Raw genomic sequence first — 24,619 nt, 5'->3', positions numbered from 1 at the left:
TCAACGGGGCAGAAAACTGCCCTCGGGCCCACACAAAAACTCCTTTTACACACACGCACGCACGCACGCACACACACTCATACACGCACGCACGCACGCACGCACGCAAACTCCAGACAGAAAGAAGATCAGGAATGGGCCATGCATGCATCTGTAAATATCAGTTAAATTACATATTACATTTCTAAACACACATTTCATTCAACAGGGTCTTACTTTTGACGGTGAGGTACATGCTCTTGCTGATATCGGCTCCCACGTCATTGCTGACCTTACACAAATAAAATCCAGAATCTTCCTCCAGAACGTGTTTTATGAGCAGAGAGCCCTTCTCCAGGAGCTGGATACGAGACCCAGAATTCAAAGCGATGGGCTGGAATTGAGGTACACCAGCACCTACGAGAGGAAACAGAGAGAAGGCAAACTGTTTAACAGATCAGCATAAAAACTGCAATATATTTACTGTTATCTTAAACGTCTGAGTTACCGCTGACATTACTTAACATGGTAAGTATGAATGCAGATTGCGCTGTGTTTACATTCGATGATTTCTTTATTGGATTTATAGAGAGGAAGTCTGATGTCTGGATTAGGATTAGAGGATACTGTGGGATTCAATGAAGTGAAATAAACCGTAAAATCACACATGGCAGGCAACCTAATCTGCCGAAGCTAGGGTTTGTAAAAATAAAAAAGAGCCTGATTCTCATTGCTCGATAAAAGAAAAAGACCACTTCCAACAATATAATATCTGGATGTCACAATCACACGTAAATGTTGGAACTGTTTGATGATTTTGAGGTGCATCTAAAAGAAAACATGCAGATTATTTGGGTTTAATTCAAAACCATTTTCACACAATACGTTTAGATCCATATACAGTATACACCAAGATTAAAATAAACTCCTTTAAACAAATAATGTTTTGTTGAACCAAATTAATAAGCACACACTCAAAACATTTGTTTAATAAACCTAATTCAATTAGGTAATTCAACTTTTCCACACAGTTAGTTTTGCTCTGTACAACCTACCTGTTGTCATCGATTTGCGAATAAATAACACGCTGTTGCAATATCGTGTAATACGTACGCCAAAATTCAATTGTGCGCGCATATGATACGCCAATGTTTGCGTGCACCTCGGTAGAGAGCAGCCATTTTTCATATTTTACATATACTTTATTGATCCTTTGCAGGAAATTGTTACATCAGCAGCAGCCACATTCATTCTTAACGCACAAACAACATCTATCCAGCACATAAAATACGTAAGATATAAAAAAACTACATAGCAGTAAATAGATAGTACAATTATTGCGCATTAAATAGCCTAATAGCAGCAGGCAAGAATGATTAACGATGCCGTTCAGTCCTACATATTGGTGGGATCACTCTACCACTAAATTTGCTCTGCCTAAACATCTCCAAAGCATGTAATGGGTGCAAGTTATTGTCCATAATAGCATTTATTTTTCTCAACATTCTTTCTTCCGCAACCTGCTCGACCCAGTCCTGTGGGATGCCAGTGATGGAGCTTGCCTTTTTAATCAGTTTGTTCAGTCTCTTCCTATCCGATGTACGTGCTCCCAGCCCCCAACACACATCACCATAAAAGAGAGCACTGGCCACAACAGTCTTGTAAAAGGTGCACAGTAGAAGTTGACAAATATTAAAAGATCGTAACCTTCTCAAAAAGCACAGCCTACTTTGACCTTTTTTGTGGACAGCTTCCATGTGGCTGGACCAGTCCAATTTATTATCTAACTCTACCCCCAGGTACTTGTAGTTGGAAACCAGGTCCACGTCTGTTTCCCAAATGGAGACCCGATCTAGTCTGACCCTCCTCGTCCTAAAATCAATGACCATTTCCTTAGTAATTGTTATTGTTGCACCATTCCACAAAGTCCTTAATTGTACTGATATGTTCCTTCCCTGATGTGTCCCACAACAGCTGAATCATTCGAATATTACTGAAAACAAGTGTCAGAGTTTCGTTGAAAACCAGATGTATACAAACTAAACAGGAAAGGAGACAAAACGGTACCCTGTGGGGGCCTAGTACTACACAAAACAGTCTCTGAAACACATTTTTGAAACCGCAAATACTGTAATCTAGCAGTTAAATAATATTCTGCTAGAAACGTACATGAAGAGGAAACACTGAAATAATTTAAATAATACCTTTAGGTTTAGGGTTAGGGTAGAGGTTATAATATATACGCACACTAACATTAGGTTTAGGATTTGGGTTAAGCTACAGGTTAATAGGACAAATTGCTGTTTAATTTGCACGCACGCTAAAATTGCCGTATCATATGCACACAAAAATAGGCGTATTGTATGCAGGCACAAATGAACTTTGGCGTACGTATTAAACGATATTGCAACAGCGTGTGTTATTTAAACGCAATTGATGAGAATGGGTTCATTCATTCAACACACGCACTTGCATGATGTCTGAGTATGTAACAGAAATTAAATAAATTTAGTTTAAACTTTTTTTTTCCAAACGATTCCTTGAATCTGCATAAAAATGTCTTGTTTACATTATTGTGTTTTTGATTTGGTATTCAAAGGGGCCCCCTGGTGGTGCAGAGGCACTACGCAACTTGCGTGCTTTGCGCATAAGAAGGACCGGCTCTGTCTGCATGTAAAATAAATAAAACACAAATCTCCAACGGAAATTAAATTAAACACTAACAAGTTTTTCTCATTACTTAAAACACAATAACTTTTAATTTAAAAAATATGACTCCTCTAAAGGCTTGTCCACACCGGGACGATAATCAGGCACGCTTATCGCCAGCGTTTTTCGAGGCGTTTTTCAACGTTCATACCCAAGAAATTTTCACTGCCGATGAGCTGAGTGAACGTGCAAATTCACTCCCTGACATAGATGGCGCTTAATGAAAAACAGAAATACCCCTGTACACAAGGTGGCGCTGCCCAACTTTATGGCCGTTTCTCAATATGCATTCTTCAGCGGTATGGTGTCCTCGTGTTCTCGCTCTACTTCATCAATAACCATCAAAGTCCGGTTCCAATACTCAAGAACACAAGAACAGAGAACGCATGAAAGAACCCGGATGTGTTCTCGTATAATGCATCGTATGCAGCCTTGCGCGCTTACAGAATACGCTTGAACGCCGGCCGTTTGGCGCGTGGTGTGCACACTCACATTAGCGCCCTTGGTTTAGTAACGAGGCGTTAAACGTCATCGATAAACGTGCGTGATTATAGTCCCGGTGTAGACAAGCCTTAATGCGGTCTCACGCCAAACATGCCAGCCTACGAAAGCCTTTTACTGTAGTTGCCTCTATATGTTAAGATATACTAAAGAGACACTTCAGCTTTAATTCACTTTTTAAACATCATCTTATCTGAGAAAATGTGCTGCCCTCAATCTAAAAAGGGACTAGAGCCTAGCACTCCTTTTCCCGGAATTGCTAACTCTCGTCTCTTTCATCCAAGTCCTGCTGAACTTTTCTGTTTGTGGATTTCCATTTGCGAGCTTTCATCTACAACGCATAACAAGGGCATCAAACGCTTCAGAAAGAACCAAGGGCGAGCAAGTTACCTGTTTGCATTCTAAACCAGTAATCCAACTTCTTTGACCTTGATGAAAACAACCTGTTCACATGATCCCTAAACTGCCTTACTAACAAAGGCTTATGTCTACACCAAATATGGTGTCCTAAATTACATGACGTTGGTTGTCTTTTAAAATCACAAGACGAAATACTGAACGCCAAAAAGTGGTGTTCTTCCTTCCTAGTATATGTTGATTCAAAAGACATTACACTGTTAAAGATCTACATGAATGACATTAATTAGAATGAAATTTCAGGTTCATCGTGTTGTTTTTGGTTTCTTGTCTACAGAAGTTATTTATTATATTATATCTACAGAATATTCCATTATACATTTGTAAACCCTGGTGTACCTTTTGAGTGGTTCCACACTATAGTGGGGATTGGGTTTCCCTTAGCTGAACAATTCAGAATCACCGATTTCCCATATATACCATCCTGGTCTCTTGGCTGCACTTCAAAATGGGGTGGAACTGGAAGGTAAAGAACATTACTATTACAAACATGTAACAATTAAAGAATCTTTTAAAGTAAAGGTTTGATCTCAAACCTTTAACAATGAGCTGGATACTATGCTCGACGGCCGCCGCTTCGTTTCGGGCGATGCAGGTGTAACTGCCGTTATGAATTTCTGACAGGTTTGAAATGCGCAATGAGCTCGTGAAGTCTATGTTGTCGATGGTGACGCCTAGGCTGGCATTGATTGGCCGTCCGTCTTTGTGCCAGGTGATAGACATGGGCAGATCTCCGGATATGACCACACAAGGGATAAAGACACGCTGGCCAATAGATGCGCTCTGAGAATCTGAATGTTGGATCAGAGGGGGCACTAAAGTACCGAAAGAACAGAGAAAAAGATACAGTCAGACACAATCACAGCATTATAAATAAATACGTATATACTGTAATTGTGAATAGTTATATAGTTGGCCCTTGTTTAAATGGATTTACAACGTGATGATAATTTATGTAGATAAGACTTTTGATTCAACTGAGATTGCAACAATCTCCCCAATATCAACTACAGGCTAAGCATTAAACAGCCTAACTACTCACCAAATCTTAAATATCTAAAGTCATTTTATGAAGAAACGCTGAACTATAGTGCAAGATGTAAGGTTAGTGTCATGCACACTATGAAGCAGCAGACAGACCACGTAATCACACATGTACAATTCTGTGTCATTTGCAATAATAAGGCTCCATTCTTGAGTAACAAGTTATTAGGGCTCCAAATGTACAAATTTAACGGCGAACGAGGCGTAATGTGAACTAATGAGGGAAGAAACCGAAGAAAGAACGACAAAATGCAGAAGACTATTAAAAGGTTCTTTCGTCTCTTAGTAAATTCGGCATAATGTGATCTCCAGGGATTTCGCAAGCTAGTGCTAGTCAGCCTGTCGCGTTCGAGAATCAATGAGTTAAAATAACATTGAAATAAAGCAGCACTTCAGCGCTTATTTAATTCACAACAAAATGGAGATAATGGACTCTAGGGATTCCCATCGCACGCCTCAGAATTTTAAGCATGAATGAAGCAAATTAGCTAACTCAATAGCTTTTTTATGACTCTCAACTCACAAAAACACACGCTTCCTTGATTATTACATAACAACGGGATGAAATATTTGCAATTTAACCCAGGGACTATGTTGACTTTGCTAAAATACATTTCTAGTTTTATGGTTTATTTTCATTTGTGCTATATGAGTAGGAAGTAATGTTATGTTGTCATGTTGAAATGATCGCAATTGATTCAAGTTAACGTCTTTACCTTTAATGACTTTTGGACCACTCACATGTCCTGCTGTGTTTAAAACTATTTAAAAAAAACTATTTGCGATTTCTATTATAGACCTTATATGAAGCGACTACACTGAATATTTTAACTTTTTTAAATGCATTTTCCACACCGCAGGACTGTTTAAATCATCACAAAAACTTTTAATAAAAGAAATGATGAAGTTACATGACCCATACATTTTTATGTATTCATTCACATCAATTGAGGTGTTGCACTGTATTTTGGTATTGGTACAATAACTGTGATATTACCAACTGTGATCATTGATATATTACATGTAAATAATTCCGAACCAGTATCTGATAGACACGCTATCATAATGAGGCTTTTTACACCTGGTCAGTTCATGCATTTTCTCTGATGGGATAGCTATCTGATCATTAAAAGACCAGGAGTAAATGACCTCGGACTTAAATCTGGGTCATTCAAACCACTTCAGGTGGTGGTCTGAGACACATTCCAGACATTTATACAGACGTTTCGGTGCTGGAGATCCATTTACTTTTGCTGAAATCTCGTCACCCTGAAGAATGTGGCTTGTGGTTGCTTGGCAACGGCAGACGTCACAAGAGCGCAAGATCCCGAGCGCTCTGGAACGAAGGAGAAAGCATCCGATTCGCATTTTTCAAACCTTTTCATAGACGCGACTGCCTTCGTAAAACCAAATAAAGCAAAATAAAAGTCCCAGCTCTTTAAGTTCGATGGAAATAATGAATTTGCATTCTGCGCGGGAATAGAGGATCGGTTTTCATATCCGTTTGTCCTAGATGTGGCCAAGTGTAAATGGAACAGTTTTAACCAATCGGATATGGAGCGATTTTAGTCTCATTCGTTAGTCACTCGTAAAACACGATGTACAATTGTGTAGCCAGTTTCACATGCATAAAACCGAATTCACGTGCACAAAGTATATATACATATATATATTCACAAAAAAATGATTCACGTATGTAAAATAAAGTTATATTCTCATAAAATACGTTTCACAAATGCTAAATACAATTCACAGACGTACAACTGTGCACAAATGTTTTGACTGGCTAAAAGGGATGACGACACACGTGGGAAGGGGAGCGCTGCCAGGAGAGTCTCAAAATACACACATCCAAGGCGATTCACACGCGAGTGACGATTTGCACATTCCATGAATTGGAAATTTTAAACTTTCTAAATATTTGTGCACATTAGAATGTCTGTGAATTGTATTTAGCGTTTGTGAAACATATTTCATGAGAATATAATTTTATTTTACGCACGTGAATTGTTTTTTGTGAATATACATACTGTATATACTTTGTGCACGTGAATTCGGTTTTATGCATGTGAAACTGGCTACATCATGTTTCACGCATGAATAATTAAATAAGAGACTAAAATCGCTTTATAGTCGGATAGCAATCCGATCAGAGCCTTTTTATTGAACGCGATTTCATATAAATTCTTCTGGCGACGATAACCGTAGAAATACCGTGAAAATAAAATATTGTGCCAGGCCTAATATAAACTAAATTTTGAATAATTTTTAAACCAAAAACAAAACAGGATCCCTAAGAGCAAAATTAATTGGTACTAGTGTATTATTCACAGGAGCGAATAATACTATTGTGGTAGTCTGAAAACGACAGACTTTTATCTCGGTACACAGCGGTCACATACCTTTCACTGTCACATGGACACTCCTGTGAATTTGTTTATGTGGATCCACCAGCACATAGCACGTGTACTCTCCTTCGTCAGAGTTCTGTACATTTGATAGCTTCAGTGTGCCGTTATTCTCAAAGGCACGTTGGCGATGGTTAAACGGGAGCAGATTGGAATCTTTATACCACTTAATAGAGTAGTAAGGGTAACCGATGACACGACAGTGAATGTACGTGTCTCTCCCAGCAATGGCAGTGACATTTTTCATTGGTCGAATACTGGCAGGACCTGTAATGAGAAATAGAGGTCAACATACAGAACCATCTCAAGTCAAGCCTATGAGGTGATGTATCCTATGTACTTCAGCTTTTTGCTACATACTTAGCGACTTTGCAACAACTCTATCGCAAAACATTTACAACCCTGAAAGCACAAAAAACACCATTGTTTCATAGGTGGCAAGATGTTGCTCCACCTTTTCCACTGAAAGGACTACACCAGCGAGAAGAACAGGAGCGGTTCTGTGATCAATCCTCAACATTGGAAGCCTATAAAACGCGCCTCCATTTGGCTCTTACTGTACTTTTATTGTAGCGAGGGTCTTAAAAAGCTCCATCAACCACAACCAAGGAGTTTAGTAGCTTATCAACTCATGCAATATTGCTGCACGTGCTGCATTACTGAACATCCATTGCATCCAAATGTGTGTGGCATCTGGATGCCATGATGAAGGTCTGAACGGCCCCATATGGGCAAACACCACAAGACAGAGTTTCTTAGGGGCGACTGTAGGCTGCTTCCACAGAAATTGTCATGCAATCCATCATTTTTGCTGAAAACTTTCTCATCAGACTTTGTCAATAAGAGATTGCCAGCATTCCTTCCCCACCGCTGCAGATAAGGGGGCACTGTATGGCCTTTTGTCCAGTAAGGGCTTTAATGATTTATGTGGAGCAGACTCATACACCTAGTTGCACAGACTAACCTTTTGTGCATTTTGGAAAGAAAGTAATGAGCAGGCCTCTCTTCAAACAACATCCTCCAAACAAACACACTAGATGATTCCGCCAGACTGCGAGACCACACGTCAGCCGACTGAAGTAACAATTTCTCCCTCGCAATTCCACAAGATTTCACATATTCTCACGTGATCAAACATGACTTCAGAAAACAAACTTATAGACGGTTACATCGTAAACAACATAAACAAACGTTACTCCTCATGCGCACTTTAGCGACCCCAACTGAAGTTCCGGTACACATTCGCAAACAATAGAGTGCCTGTAGATTATTTCTGATAACACTCAAAAGAAACCGAGAAGAACCGTTACTTGGCTAAACTTGTCTCTCCAATATTTAGAATTTAGACTGCGATACCAAGCTCAACCACTAGATGTCAATGTACATCGTATATACATACGGTTTCTTTAAATGCGACCAAACTACAGGACCCATTCAACAAATTGTTTATTTAATAAAATGAACATACAACAAAATTCAACAAATCGTTATTATTATGCAATCAAATAATATAAATTAATATTAACATAAATGAAATAAAATATAAATAGTTATATTATTAGACACTAGCCAAACACTAATCGGAAGTTAACGGGGGTCAGGCGCGTGCACGTCTGATGAAACGGTCTATACGGAGGTCGATAAACCTCGTCGGATGGCTCTCCTGGCACTCGGTCAGAAAAAGAGAAAAAGTCGATCAATACTACATTCTCGTGACATGTTTGTAGCTGCCATGTTTCAGCTATAAAAGCACACAACATCCAGTTGGTGAAGCTTGCTCACTCTCATTGGCTATTGCAGGAATGCCGTCAAAGGCAACCCGATCAAGAGTCGTAAATATCAAACGTGTTTAGGGTCGGAGAGGCACTGACTGGATCAGAAGCAGCTAAATGATCGTAATGAAACCACACCATATTTTGGACGAAAAGTCGTTTGCCTCGAATCAAGCCACAAACCTGATTGGCTGGTTACGCTGAAGTCACTTTAACGTTCATCTGTACTACTTGACTTTGGGATTCGATTGCATGAGCACTACTGCTTTCATAAATTTCTCCTACCACCAGCGGTCACGATACAATATACTATAACTGATATTAAATCACTTCTAGTTGCTACAGATCGCCAACTTTTAAGCATGAACAACCTAACATGGCTAAATCAATTCTTCAGCAAAACTACAATCTGAAATTTCCGAATAAACACATCTAACAAAAACCAACGACAGAATACACACAGAAAAGTTTGTAAGTGGTAATAATGTGGTGCAGGTATGTTTTTGAGGAGCTGATCTGACAAGCACCTCTTACGTTTATTCGAGCCTGGTAGGAGACCGATCCGGCCGAATTGTTGCAGGTGCAGCGGTAGACGCCACCGTCGGTGACCTGCGTGTGGGACACATTCAGGTAGCTGAACACATTCCCTTCCGTGGTGATGACGCGATCCATGCGATGGCTGCTGTCCTTGATGACAGGGTCATCGTCGAGGGTCCAGGTGACGGTGGGGAGGGGCGTTCCTTTCACGTGACAAACCAGCGAGATGGGCTCGTTCGGGCTCACCACCTTCTCGCTGAATGCGGAGAGGATCTTTGGGGTCCCGTCTGAAGAAATGAAAAGTGTTATGTACATCAAAAGTTACGCTTTTATTTAAAAATGAAAACTTTAAACTGCTTCTTATTCGTATTTTTTCAGTAAGGACAAAGAATATACCTTAGTGTGCTTTATTTATTCTTAGTATGGCAGTTGACAAAAAACAGTTGTGTTTTCAGGCATGGTGCCGTGGAAATCTTTGCTCCTTAATAATCCTCCCTTTTTTTTAAGCATTATAGATGATCAATACCCTCTTTATACAGTACTGCTGTGATAGGAGACAGTTGCCCCAGCAACCAGGCTCATGTAACAAATATTTTCGGCTGTGAGTACAATGATACTGATCTAATTTCATCAGAGCTTTGTAGCGGACACGCATCACACTGAACAAATTAAGTCTGAATTAAAGCAAACATGCGCATAAAAAGATTGTTAAGATTGTTTTCATATTTCGTGGAAAGTAAGAAACACATACAGGTACAGTATACTATGTAAGAAACATAATATATACAATATATAACAGTATATACTGTATATACAGTATGTGTGTGTGTGTGTGTGTGTGTGTGTGTGCGTGCATATATGTATATGTGTATATACTGTATATATATATATATATATATATATATGTGTGTGTGAGTGCGTGTGTGTGTGTGTGTGTGTGTGTGTATGTATATATATATATATACGCACGCACGTACACACACACACACGCACGCACACACACATACACACACACACACACACGCACACACACACAGATATACAGTATATATACATACTGTATATGCATATATATATAATGTATATATACAGTATAGAAACATACTGGTATATTATTCCGTTTTGTTAACCCTTGTGAGGCATACGTTGTATTGTTTACTATAACTTTTACCACAATTTAACAGAAGTATTTTTTTTATTAAAAGTTTGAATAACAAAAAATGTTACAGTAATGCAAGTTGTCTCCACACTCGCCAAGGAAATTTTCTGGTCATAAACATTTCTTACCAGCTTTGAAAATATACTTTGCATTATTTTTACTAAATTAAATACTTTTATTAGAAATATGCATATAATAAGCTGGACTCACCCTCTAAAATGACCTGAACTAAATCTTGGGTGGACATATTGCCATTTCGGGCAAAACACTGATACGCTCCTCCATCACTCTTGGCCATTCCTTCCATCACCAGGTTTTCGTTGTTGATGCCCGTGATGCGCACGTTTATACCGGGATAAATCTTCTCACCGTTCCTGTACCAGGCGATTTCATACTCATCAGAACCAGTCACACTGCAGAACAGAGACACTTGGCTACCCACGCTGCCTCTCACTTTTCTTGGGCTTACAACAGCTTTCAGAGGCTCTGGAAGAGAATAAAACACACATAAATTTGCCATTAAAGTCCCCGTGAACCGGAAGTTGCGATCGTTTTTACTTCCATATTCGGACACATTTCCGAGTGAAAAGGAATTTCAAAGGAGAAAATTAGCGGGTGTGGCATGCGTTTTTCACTGCGAATTGATTGGATGTGTAAAAACAGCCGTTGCATTTTGAAACGGAACTGGCAGCATAACCTCCCTAAATTGGAGTTAACGGATGCTCCACCCAAGTCATCTAATTTACGTCATTTGAGATGGATAGTCAATTCAGGGTGGAAGTGCATTTTCAGATTTGAACTGAAGATTATGAGGGTACATGAATTTTAAAAAGAAAATGACCCACATTGATAAGCTATTTACTATAAACGCTGCAATATTTCATGAACATTTTTTTTTTATATCACAGGGACTTTAAAGAAAAAATGCAGGCAAACCGTTAGATGCCTTATAGAAACTTTGCACAGATTTCATCCTAATACATGTATACTGATTTTTCATTGTTATTCTTTTATCTAGCAGTTTCATATTTATAAACTCTAAATGCCAGAATTTGAGTACTGTATATTTTCACTTTATATCCCAGAACAGTGTGTGACCATCTCCTCCCGAAATATCCATACATGGAGCTGATAAAACCATTTGAACATGTTTAGAAAACATGTGTATAAAAAAATATTAATGCAAATACACTTGAGTCGCCAAATCACACACACCAGTGACCAGTCAAAGAACAACAAAAAAACTGGATGGTGCACACAAATGGTCTTTTCATTAATCCTGATGTCAGAGAGAAGTAATTGGGAAAGGGAAAATAACTTTTAAATTCATGCCCTCAAGCAAACTAATAACAGAATCAAGCATTTTGCTGTCATCTTTTAAGATAAACTCATCCATGGAAACCTACGGAAAATTACGTTTTCCATGATAGCATTGTTTACCCTATCCATCTGGATTACAGGAGACCTCTTTCTTGAATCTTGACCATCAAAAACCTGCAAAGCTAACAGCAACATTGCTATTTTGTTTGACTACATATTTATTATAGAAAGTCAGACATATAGAAATAGAAATATTCCACATCTGGCTTTTAAAGGAATCTGTTGCTAACCTGACATGTAAATTATTATTACACATCTTAAAGGAATAGTTCGCCCAAAAAAGCAATTAATGTTATAATTCACCCTCATGCCATCCTAGATGTACATGTCTTCCTTTTTTCTGCCAAACACAATTATTAAAAGTAATCCATATGACTCCAGGGGGTATACGTGGCTTATGAAGCGAAAAGACTTGTTTGTGAGTAAAAAACGATTAATATTTTGAGCTTATTTAGTCAAGTTTGATGTAAACTTCACTAGACCTTCACAAAATGGCCGCAAACAAGCATCACAAATCTCAGCTTTTGAATCTCATTGGTTCTTGTGGTCACACGACAAGCGACCACCAAAGAGATTTAAAAGCTGAGATTCGTGAAGAGTTTGTGTGAGTACAATGATGTGTTATGTTTACATCTAAACATGGCACAAAATGCCAGTACAATGCTAAGAAGAGCATTGGGTTTTGATTATTGTTAATTATAATAGTGTTTGACTGAGGAAAGGATGTTAGACAAGAATGTTAAAACTTACGTTTGACCACCAATCGTCCGACTACTTTGGCATTCCCGAAGCTGTTCCACACCTCACACACATAACTGCCTGCGTCACTGGGGCGAGTGGCCTCGATAAGAAGGCCCAAAACACTCTGGTGGTAGCGACTGTCTGATTCTAAGGGGCTGTTGTCCCTCAGCCAGCGGTACCTGGGCGGGGGGTGACCGGATGCTTTACAAGGGAGCTCCACCCGATGACCCACCATAACCTCCCTGCGTTCAAACCCATCCAGAATCACCGGAGCAGAGTCCACAGGTTCTGAAAGAGAGTGAGGAAAATAATTCATATACATGTATAGTGATGCTGATGTTACTAATCAGTTAGGGATCAGTTAGAGCGATAGTTCACCCCAAAAAGAAAATTCTGTCACCAATTACTCACCCTCAGGTTGTTCCAAACCTGTATACATGTCTTTGTTCTGATAAACACAAAGGAAGATATTTGGAAGAATATCAGTAACCAAACAGATCTCATCCCCATTGACTGCCATAGTAGGGAAAATAAATACTATGGGAGTCAATGGGGGATGAGATCTGTTTGGTTACTGACATTCTTCCAAATATCTTCCTTTGTGTTAACGGGGATGTGCAACGGTGTTTCACGCATTTACTTCTTTACAATGTTAAACGTGCTATGACATGCTTGAACTAATTATGAACTAATAATGCGCAATATAGTTTTTAGCAGGTATTAATCAGAGCTGGGTGTGGGGGGACTAGGGGCATGCCCCCCCAGATTTTTCTTGGGAACCTCCAAAAATAAAAATAATTCAATTAAAAAATAATTCAAAATTAAATATTTCTTATTTGGAGTATCTATTAAATAATGATCAATCAATTTAATCATAAAAATTATGCTTGTATGAACTATGATTAAATATCTGCCCAAGCAGAATATATGATTGCCCATCAGTCAAGCCAGCCTAGTACCGGGCCTGGTATTAATCCTTATTAATGTTTGTTAATGTCAATACATGTATTCATGTTAGTTCATTGTGCAATAACTAATGCTGTTATTAATAATTAAGATCAATAAGATGAATAAATGCTGTAGAGGTACTGCTCGTAGTTTTTTTTATGTTAGCAAGTGCATTAACTAATTGTTAACAAATACAACCTTTTTGTAAAGTGTCCATTAGATTTTTACATTTTTTACTGCCGAAATCTCCCATGTCCCGAAAAGTAACATCCTAAACTGATTCCTAACCAACTCCAGCCACATATTACTATCAAACATGAAATGTTTTCTGATAGGCTGTAATTGTGCCGCTTCATGCAGCATTTCCATTTTCAGCATGAAGAAACTGGAAACTTGACCTTGTGATTGGGAGCAGAGTGTGGGCAAAACATGACTCAATCTGGAGATATTCTTCCACCTTTTCGAATTTTCTTTAAAAAAGATGAGATCTGTGGTTGCAATGATTTTATGCTATTTTGTTCTTTCAGCCTTGATTTCTGAGCAGCAGCCAAATAAGATTTTATTAGAGAAAAGGTCAATACCCAGACGAAATACAGCAACAGCCCATGATGCAAAACAGCTGGTCATCTAGCACCATTTAAAACAGCAACCTAAATTGCATTCAAGCTATTTAAACATGGAATCGAACAATGCTAATGCAATGCTCTAGCAACTGAGCTACAGTAAACAGAAAATCTGTCAACTGTCTTTCCTTACAGATATGGCATAAACATAAATATGAAAAACATGACATTTGATATTTCTCACAACATTTGAGATAAATGTTTATATTGGACAGCTTTAAGTATTTGCATTTTAACATTTGTTCTTTGTTTTCTTAAAAATCGTCATGCAAAAACAGCTCTAATAATGTTAATATGTAAGATGAGATTTCAGCTACACGGTATATTCACAATATGGTATGGCCGCTCATATCTTGTTGCTTAAAGATTTTTATAAGATGAATTAGCCATTAAAAAATTTGCCAAAACAATCACAATAAGCTGTTTTATGTGCCGCCTTGGCATTCATCTATAGATTTGAAAGTAAAAAGGGACGAGGACTGGGCCTTGACATCAACACGCAGGCTTTTTACCTGATAAAAGTAGCCGGGCACTGTTGCTCTGTCTGGTCTCCCCTGTGTATCGATGCCGTGTTGTACAGCGATAAATATTCACCGCGTCATCTGACTGCACATCCAGAATATACAAGGCCCCCGTGGATGTAATGAGATATCTTGATCCTGAGAAAGAAACACATAACAAAGAACAGAAACACCAGTTATACTTCTATCCACAATTAACTCCATTACAATATTTTGTACTATTTCATTAAATGAACCATATAAAAACAGATGTAGAACATTTCTTTCTTTCGTCAGATGCGAGAATCCACATGTGATGTCTCTTTGAAGCCGGTGCTAGCAGACCTGAGGGAACAGAGTATTGAACTATTGGACGTGACTGTTTTGCAAGTGAGCCGATCGCTCAGTCAGCCGCCCCGAGCTTTAAACAGAAAGAGCGTTTCAACAGCAGCCATTCTTACAGTTCACACCAAAACAAACCAGAGAAACGTTACAATTACGATGATAAGTTCCTGCGGTCTTATTCATTTATTCTTTTCAGGATCGCATTGCTTACAGTAAAATGAGCGTGTATAAATGGAATGAAATGATTTTAATGTAGATGAGAAATGGATCTTGTGGTGCAAAGGGTTGAGGAGAGAGAGAAAACGGTATGAAAGTCTGCAGCTTTTGCGAGCATTGACCTAGTTAGAAATGAGAGTCCAGGATTTGATACCCTAGAGGGGGTATAGCTCCTAGTTTACATGCAGTCGTGTGAGACCTGCTACCAGCAATGCAAATAGAAAATGCATCTGTATGCTGTTGTTCTGAAAAGGTTAAAATAGAACTCACAAACCGAGCCGTGTTATGCAATTTGACAATTAAAAGGAGGATCCTTGGAATATACTATAAATACCATGGCCAAAATACTTGTGTTACGGTCTGATATATATCTTTCCTTTATAGCCAAAAACGTATTTTTGTAACATATTTTTCACGTATGTGAAATTTAAGTGCATTAAACAAGCTTCACCGGATTTTGGCTTTTTGGTATGTGGTACTCAAGTGAATCTCATTTCCTAATTGAGAGTATCTCATAAATTGACCAATGCCAAAATGTACTTTTTTCATTAATAGTAGTTGTCAAAAGTGATGTATGCTCTAAAATTGACGTTTTCACCCTTTACTCAAAAGGACGCTTGGCCAAAAATGTAAAAGAACACATGCATAAAGCTTTCTGAGTTATGGTCCAGGAGAAAAATCAAGAGTGCATCAACAAAATATTAATAATTGATCAATTCAATGTTTGCTTTTTGCTTTCCGATGCATTTTTTTGCGTATTCTAAAAAATTAAGTTTCCCTGATAGGCTGTGGCTTGCCCTTTTGCCAAATAATTTTGTAAAATAAATACTTTTTTCAGTTTGGTACCATACACGTCAACTTTTGATGTTTTATTTGAAACTGCTGGGCCCGTTAAAAGCAAATATTGTGCACTTTTCTCCAGACATCACTTTTGGTCACTATTGTACATATGAAATGTTTTGCTTCAAAACCAACAAACAGGAAAAAGCCATTGGAAGACTAGGAATTAGCTACTAATCCAAATGTGGACGTAAAGCAAAGCTCAGGATTGACCATTTAACAACATATTTAACCGTGATGTCTTCTGCCGATGCTCCACGTGTGTGACAGAAGGCTGGACATCATGTTCACGGCTAATCAATGTTAAATCCAGCCTCCAGACTGCCTGTTCCTCAAGGGATGAGAACACTAATCAGGATGATTAAGGTCAGAGTTCCTGGTTAACCCTGGACTTAGATTTCTCAACCAGTTCACCACATCCTCATGCCACCCAGGACACGCAAGAACATGCTCATGATACATCAAATGTGATGAAAATCCAATGTCACAAGGACATTCAATGACCAAAAGAGTGACATATCCTAGTAAACAGTATACATATTATGTTCCAATAATGGGTAAAAATAAAATACTGTATGAATATTTTTTAAATATACATTAGCGTTTTTCAAGTTTATTTGTAGTAAAACCAAAAACAACTGCAAATTAACCATGGTTTTACTACAGTAACCAGTAAAAAAATGGTTCAATTTTTCCTTAATGCAAAATAACTTCTATATATTTTAATAAACATTGTGCTCCATCATTAAATACTTACACCACAGTTGGTATACCATATTTGTCTTTCTTTCAGTCACTCTCATCTTCTCATCCTTTGTCTCTCATCCATTGCTCTTTATCCAGCTCACCCTCTCCGATTCTTAGCATGAATAATTCATTTACAGTGCAGCCCCAGTAGTGCTCCAAGACACAATAACCTTTTCCATTTCACAGCCCTGTCCAAGATTTGTCAGAAATGACATTGAGAAACGTCCAAGAAATTCGGTGTGTATAAATGAACAAAACGTTCATGAAGTCGGAGCAGACTGATGAAACTTATTGGCCCTGCGCATGACTCCATTTCATGACTCTACTGTTTGGGTTGCGTTTGTGCCCGTGTCTTTCATCCAAACGGGCAGGCTCTCATATTTCCTCCATAAATTATACATTTTGTTGCAAACCATGCAAAAATGGCCAGGAGCCGCAGAAATGGTTCATCTATATTTAAAAAGGATAAATACATTGTGCATGATTTGCCATATAAAATAATCATGCACGTTGAGTGAGGCTGATACTGTGTTCTCTCTGCATGACTGATTGTGGAAATTTACCCCTTTTCCTAACTCAATGAATATCCTCAGAAGTAAAAACAATGTTCGTCAATGCAATCTTTCTTCAAAATGCAATGGCTTTTATCTCCTCAACTGTCCTCCTTTTTGGATAATGACACCAAGTCGCACAGTTAGTACTGTAAAGTCTGGCCTATATTAACATGTTGGATCCATATTAATGTGTTGACATATTTCGTAAAGCTATTAATTAAAAACTTTTTGAGATCAAACAATAATGGTCTCCCTATAGTGTTGCAAATAGTTATTTATGCAGTAATCTCAGTTTATGTAATCAAAGTAGATTATATGATGACTGGGATTTGTCAATAAACTCTAAGGGGTAGTTTCCCGGACAGGGTTTAAGCCTAGTCACAGACTAACTTAAATTTTAGAGGTGTCTCGATTGAAAACATTTTACACTGACCTGTCTGAAAAAGATCAGTGTGATTGTTTTGTCTCAAGATGCACATCAGTAATGTTTTTTTGTAAAGTATGTTTTTAAAAACAACTTACATATCCTAATTTAACTAAGGCCTAGTCCTGGTTTAAATTAATCACTGTCCGGGAAACCGCCCCTATGTGTTATACTTGACCTTCAGCCTCCACAAAACCCTCCTCCAACCTGATCTCACGGGAATTCGTAACTATTTTACTAGGTGGCTAATTCGTATGAATCTGTATGATTACTAGAAAAAAAGCAATACTGAAAACACTGCACGAACAATATGACAGTGGCAGGATTTGCGATTCAGTAAAAAAGCAATACTGGGTAACCCGGCTCTCATGATATTGTCATTGATGTTATTAGTGGAAGTGTGCAGGCTGAAGAGGAGAGCAAGTGCAATCATGACCCAATTACAGCGCTTGCTCAACTCGAGCAATTAACACATTTATATCAAATGAGTTCAATTAGTGAACCGGCTCCTCTTAAACGCGTGAAGAGAAAAGAGAATATTCTGCTGTGCTAAGCATTGACTTTTAGTGTAACATACCTGTAGCATACGGCGAACGCAACCGTCTCTGCTATCCCCCCCACCAAATAACAAACGCTTCAGATTCATAGAAGGTTCATTATAGTTTAAGGGAATATAACTTCAGGTAAATCAGCTGTTGAGGTTAAAAGACTGGTTTCTCCTATGCTTGTTTTTGGCTGACCAACACCTTGGTTGCCATTAATGCACAGTGAACTGAAATGTGTGGTTTTGTCTAGTATTTTTTCTGACACAGAGCAGCGACAAAACCATATTTGAAGATGCATGAAGAAAAAGTTGAACACGTGAGAAGGTACAACACAGAATGATGAGAGGTCCGATGTCTCATATGAGCTGATGTCAGACTCACAGACCTCATGCTTTAATAGGGTCTGTTCTCAGCGATTACACTCGTACAATTCGATCAGCACTAGATAAGTATCAGCATCTGAGAACTATCAGTGCAGAGGAAATTAACACTGATGTAATAAGTTTCATTTGTCATTATTAGAGCGACATATTGACAGCTAATATCATCCAAACCCCCGTAATGTCCTTATGAACATGCCCACATGTGTCACTTAAAGAGCATGTGCGCCTCTTGTGTGGATGCAAAAACACGTCACTTTTTATTACCAAGGATGCCATTTCGTAAAACTTGAAACTTTGAAATGGGCTAGTTGCACAAGATGGAGCCGGTGAGCTTTTGCGACGCCAGGGTCGACAGACTTACTTCCTGACATATAACACTGAGTTGTTTTGGCTTAACGAAGTGCTCAGCAATGTGAAGAGGATCTGTCATATCGCTGATATATTACTTTCTTTTGTTTTACCTAAAAACACCCATATTTGCTGGCCAAAAATCCTCCTTTTCCCATACAGTGTTATACAACCTGAAATTACTCTGCTGACCCTGGCGTCCCATAAGCTCACCGGCGCCATCTTGTGCAACTAGCAAATACTATGCATACTGTACATTTTAGAAAGACTATCTTTAGGAACGACTTTCTGACATCAAACACATGAATACATCAACAAAGTTTGTGGATCAATGGGTAATGAACTTGAATATAAAACAACATGTCCCCTTTAAAAAGCATTTTTATGAAAATAAATTTAATTAAGTTTGGTATGTTATGTATTAATATACCGTAATACCATAAAACTTTAGAATAGAATAGAATGCACATCAGCCTTGCAAAGTATACTGCTTTCGACTCATTGACGCATGCGCATTGCGACATATTGCAATACCTCTCCGGGCCTACAGGGGTTAGGTTTTCTTCGACTACCTTGAATCGATGTACGCTGTCCCTCACGTACGCTTAAAATGGGAACTACACTTCAGCCTTAAGGGGATGAAAGCAGCTCATCTAAAAATGTATGAATAACAAGATACAAATAATGATTAAATAAGACTAATTCAAACGAATTAGCAACCAATACTCTGAAATGTAAAGTAGTTACAAATTGCCACAAGAAATGTTGTAAATGGGTGATTATTTTACCATCTTGACTCAACCCAACTAAATAATAATGCTCAATTTTACATACATCCTTGTGCTTTTTACGGGTCACATGGGTAAGCGTTATACACTCTGAAAAAAAGCCACCAGAAGCTGACATAATTTAGCTTGAAGAGGTTAGCAAGCCTATATTTGCAGCTCACTTCCAGAACATTAGCGCTAACCTTCTGCTGTCCAACATGATAATTATCATGAGCAAAAATATCTCCGATTTTCAAACGAGAAAAGCCGTCTGCAGCAACAGTATAAACTAGAAGTAAAAAACTTGGTGGAGTGATATTAAAGTATGTGATGTGTGACATTAACCAAAGGTCACTTCCCGAATCATACAACAGCAGGAGCAATGCAGTTTTCCTCCTGGCCAATAACATCTTCCGGTTGCTTTGTTAAAAAAACGAGTGAACTGCTTTCTGACCATTACTTAAGAGCATGAACAATAAATACAATGGCCATTAATATTTTAACTACTTTGTTAAGGCAAAGTAGTTGATTCTCCAGGACAGCTCATACTGTATGTAGACAACATTCATACAAAGCGTCAAGTAGAGCTAGCTGGTAAAATCTCTAAAACAGTTTGTCATGTTTACAGTATATTTTAAATCTTCTACTGATGTATTACAACTTTAGCTTTCGTCATGCTGTGTGGGAACTTTGGCCGCTTTCTTTGGCCAAGGCGCGCCCAAGAGGCCATGTGACTGACAGGTGACAGGTAAAGCAACCAAACATGTTTCGTTTTGTGGCCGCATCATGTTTCGAGGCGTGGAAATGTCCCCGCAGTAACAGACCGGTGTACATTCACGAACGTGTCAAAAGTTAACGGTGACAACAACGATTATACGTTTATGCCGTGATCTTCGCACACTTTTAAGAATTAAGCGTTTAGTCGATCGTGATGAATTCTTATTGCAGCTGATGTGAACATGACAGTTTACTACATCGATCAGACGGCTTCGTGTTGTTTCCAGTTAAAGAAAGCGACACACGCCTCTCCCAGAATTCCTGTCAAATCCAACCAATCAGATGACGACTTTGAACGTGCTGAAGTGTTTCCAGAAAAATGTGCCTTCTGCATCAGACGTTCAGCCAACGGTCTGAGTGCTCACACAACACCATACTGTACTGAGACAAAGCAATCATTTCATTGCATTTTCTTGTAGGCAAAATATGATTTAAAGGTAACAATACTTGTGGTTCTCCCAAATAATTACACTCGATATAAAAAAATATGTTTTGTATGACGATGGTAGAACCATTTGCAATATCCCATCATATTCTCTTCACATCTTTTGCTCGAATTGATTAAGCGAAGAGCTGGTGAAAGCTGCTATTTGGTCCAGGCTCGGTACAGGCCACATGGTCGCACAATGCCTAATTTCAACCTCAATTTCCTCCGAAATGAATGGAGGCCCACCCCCACGCTCTCTGGCTGCCTTTTAATTGGCCCGTGTTAGATTCGCACCATTAAACCACTGCTGTTAATACAGCGCTCCCATTGGTCTTTTTTCTCTCATCCATTTGCTTTGGCAGAGGTCCAGACCTTTTTATCGCTCATTTCCACACGGCGTTGTCCATGAATATTCAACACTTTAGCTCTGTGATTCATAATACAGTGACATTTCCGTCTCGACGTCTCATGTGCAAAGTCAACAACATTTACAGATTTTTGATTTTAGCTCATTTCATTTAACGTGATTTTAAAAAATGCTTTTTAAAGCTAATACACAACATAAGCAAACGAATCAAAAATCATGAAATGATTGAAAATAAATGGGAATGTTTTTATGACCAGGCAATAATGATAATATTGGTAAACTAACAACAGAGTGAAAAACGTGCTGGGATTGATAGACGTATAATTAGTCACCACTCCATACTATTCCGAACAGCACAACCATTGAAACTGGCAAGTATCGGCCTCAGCGGTGCAAGGCCTTTGAAATACTTCACATAAAATTCACAATGCCCCACACTCCCCTACAGCACGTTGTTCAAGATGAAAGACTTGTCCGCAATCCCCGAATCTCTTGCGCGAAGCAGCGAGACTACTCCAGCCGTTCCCCACCGCATTCGTTTATTCTTTCTTTCTTCTGTCAATCCAAGAACTCAGACACATACATACAGTAAGGCACACAATATCTTCACCAGCATCATGTTTTATTGAGGCACTGTGTTGGCAGTGTGGACTTCCTCTGAAACGTAGCTTGTTAGTGCTTAATTATAGCCAGAAGGATCCATTATGTGCAATCTGTGTTCATTTCTGTGCCATTACCTCACCAAATCAGAGTCAAGCTGATGAGAGCACAGCCAGCAATATCCCCAAGTCCCAATTCACATACTATACATACACCCTCAATTGTATTCAATATTTGAAATTGTAGCCTACATCCAAAACCATGGTATTTTGAAATGAGAATCCCTAAAGTACCATGTAAAAAATTTAAGTGCAGATCCATGCACACTGTGATGGCTGATATTACCCACAACTCACTGCAAGAGTGTGGAGTATAGACGGTTTCAAAGCTAGAACATTAACAAACGTTGCTGCGCATGCGCGCGTTCGTGGACTGCCCTTAACTTCCGGTGCACATTCACAAACAATAGAGTGCCTGTAGATTATTTCTGATAACAAGCAAAAGAAACCGAGAAGAACCATTACTTGGCTAAACTTGTCTCTCTAATATTTCAAATTTAGACTGCAATACCGAGCTCAACCACTAGATGTCAATGTACCATATGGTTTCTTTAAATGCGACAAAACTACAGGACCCATTCAACAAATTGTCTATTTAATAAAATTAACATATAACAAAATTCAACAAATCATTTATTTAATGCAATTATTACGCAATAAAATAATAATAAATTAAATTAAATATAAATAGTTATATTATTAGATAGTAGCCAGACCGATAAACAAACACAGACCGAAAGTTAACTGCAGTCCATGCGTGCCCGTCCGATGAAACGGTCTATAGTGACGCTTTTATAGTTAGAGGTGTTATAGTTAGAGGTGCCCATTGCACATTGAGTCCGAAATTTGCATCCGAAATTTCCGCACGTTAAAAAATAAATACGACCTCACGTTGTGTCAATCACATTTACACACTGCCTCCGATATTTTCGTCCGTCATAAAAAAATTCAGACCGGGTTCGATTTTCTGCGTTTTCGCATCCGTATCAAGCATTTTGAGTGGCCTTTTATAACAATTCAGAGACACCGTACAAACGAGAGACAAATACGAAAAAACGCATATGAAAATTTCGGGCTGTATGTGCAAAGACCTTTATAGTTACATTTTATTCTATAGTAACAATTACATAAGATAATAATAATGGTAACACTTCAGTATAAGGGGCAATTCTCACTATTAACTAGTTGTTATTAGCATGCCTGTTATTGGCATATTGGCTGTTTATTAGTACTTATAAAGCACATATTCTGCATGATCATATTCTACATCCCTAATCCTACCCAATACCTTAACCTAACAACTACCTTACTAACTATTAATAAGCAACAAATTAAAAGTTTATTGGGGAAAAAGTCTTAGTTAATGATTTGTTAATAGCGGGAATTGCCCCCTATTCTGAAGTGTGACCGAAATAATGAATAAAAAAGGTTTTTGATTTGTGAGATTGTTAATATTCTTTATGTGCATCTGCCCTCATAAAGATTAAAGGAATAGTTCACCTTCAGAATGAAAATTCTGTCATTATTTACACGCCCTCTTCTCATTTTAAACCTGTATGACTTTCTTTCTTCTGCAGAACAGGAAAGAAGAAATTTCGAAAAATGTTGGTAAGAGAAAACCATTGGTCCCCATTGACTTGCATTGGTTTTGTGCCCATAAAATAGACGTCAATGGTGAACGACGGTTTTTGGCTACCAACATTTTTCAAAATAACTTCTTTTGTGTTTTGCAGAAGTTTAAAGTTTAAAATAACAAGAGGGTGAGTAAGTGATGACAGAATTATCATTTTGAAGGTGAAAATATTCCTTTAACTATGGTTAAAATATGGTTGTTTTATTTTGTAATTGAATCATTGTAGCCAGAAATTTACTATAGTCTCTCCCAAATATGCTCTTAGTTTGAACATTGGTATTTGTAGTTTACCATAGTATTTGTAGTAACAACACTATGGTAAAACAATATGATCATGGTTTTCACACTTTTGGTTATGGTTATTTTTTCCAAAAGGTAGGAAACAACGGTCATTTTGCATTAGAAATGATGCAACATCCCAGTACTTCCATACTCTTTAGTTACTCCCGCAAACGTACTGTATGTATTATTCTGTAACAAAAACACAACATACTTTTAGTGCAAAGTATTAGGAAGGTGAATTGAGGCACAACATGTATCTCCATCTTAAGCTTATTTGTCCAGAATTACAGCACTTCAAATCCGGGTTTCCATTGAAAGAAAGTCATTTTAACACATTTTTTAAATCTTTTTATATTTATTTTAAAATATTGGTCCTTGTTTAACCCGCATAAATAATTATACTAGAAGTGAGCCATAGGTTTTTACACTCTTTAGAAAGTCACCCTTCGAATGTCAAGTAAACCTGCCTGAAAAGAACTTCAGCTCTGTGGCGATTTCAAAACATTACTGTTCTTCTTGAGCGTCTGACATGTCAACCTCTGGTGGAAAAAATGTCTCAAAACAGTCCTTATTTTTCTGTTTCAAAA

At 38.2% G+C, this 24,619-nt stretch overlaps 1 protein-coding gene across 2 annotated transcripts in view; it reads right to left on the bottom strand.

The window, feature by feature from the left end:
- The window catches only part of dscamb (Down syndrome cell adhesion molecule b), a 109,653-nt gene that overhangs the window by 26,206 nt on the left and 58,828 nt on the right, over positions 1–24,619 (bottom strand). For both annotated transcript variants that reach the window (XM_057351377.1, XM_057351376.1), the window contains exons 4-11: positions 14,731–14,877; positions 12,657–12,935; positions 10,737–11,012; positions 9,358–9,654; positions 7,053–7,325; positions 4,143–4,421; positions 3,946–4,065; positions 217–396 (exon numbers count right to left, since the gene is read on the bottom strand). In XM_057351377.1, coding sequence (XP_057207360.1) covers positions 217–396; positions 3,946–4,065; positions 4,143–4,421; positions 7,053–7,325; positions 9,358–9,654; positions 10,737–11,012; positions 12,657–12,935; positions 14,731–14,877 — 1,851 coding nt within the window. The remainder of the gene's footprint in view (positions 1–216; positions 397–3,945; positions 4,066–4,142; positions 4,422–7,052; positions 7,326–9,357; positions 9,655–10,736; positions 11,013–12,656; positions 12,936–14,730; positions 14,878–24,619) is intronic.

This window comes from Triplophysa rosa, linkage group LG14 (genome assembly GCF_024868665.1).
Source record: "Triplophysa rosa linkage group LG14, Trosa_1v2, whole genome shotgun sequence".
NCBI classification, from domain to species: Eukaryota; Metazoa; Chordata; class Actinopteri; order Cypriniformes; family Nemacheilidae; genus Triplophysa; species Triplophysa rosa.
The sequence above is the reverse complement of the archived record's forward strand: the minus strand, read 5'-3'. Positions and strand labels throughout refer to the sequence as shown.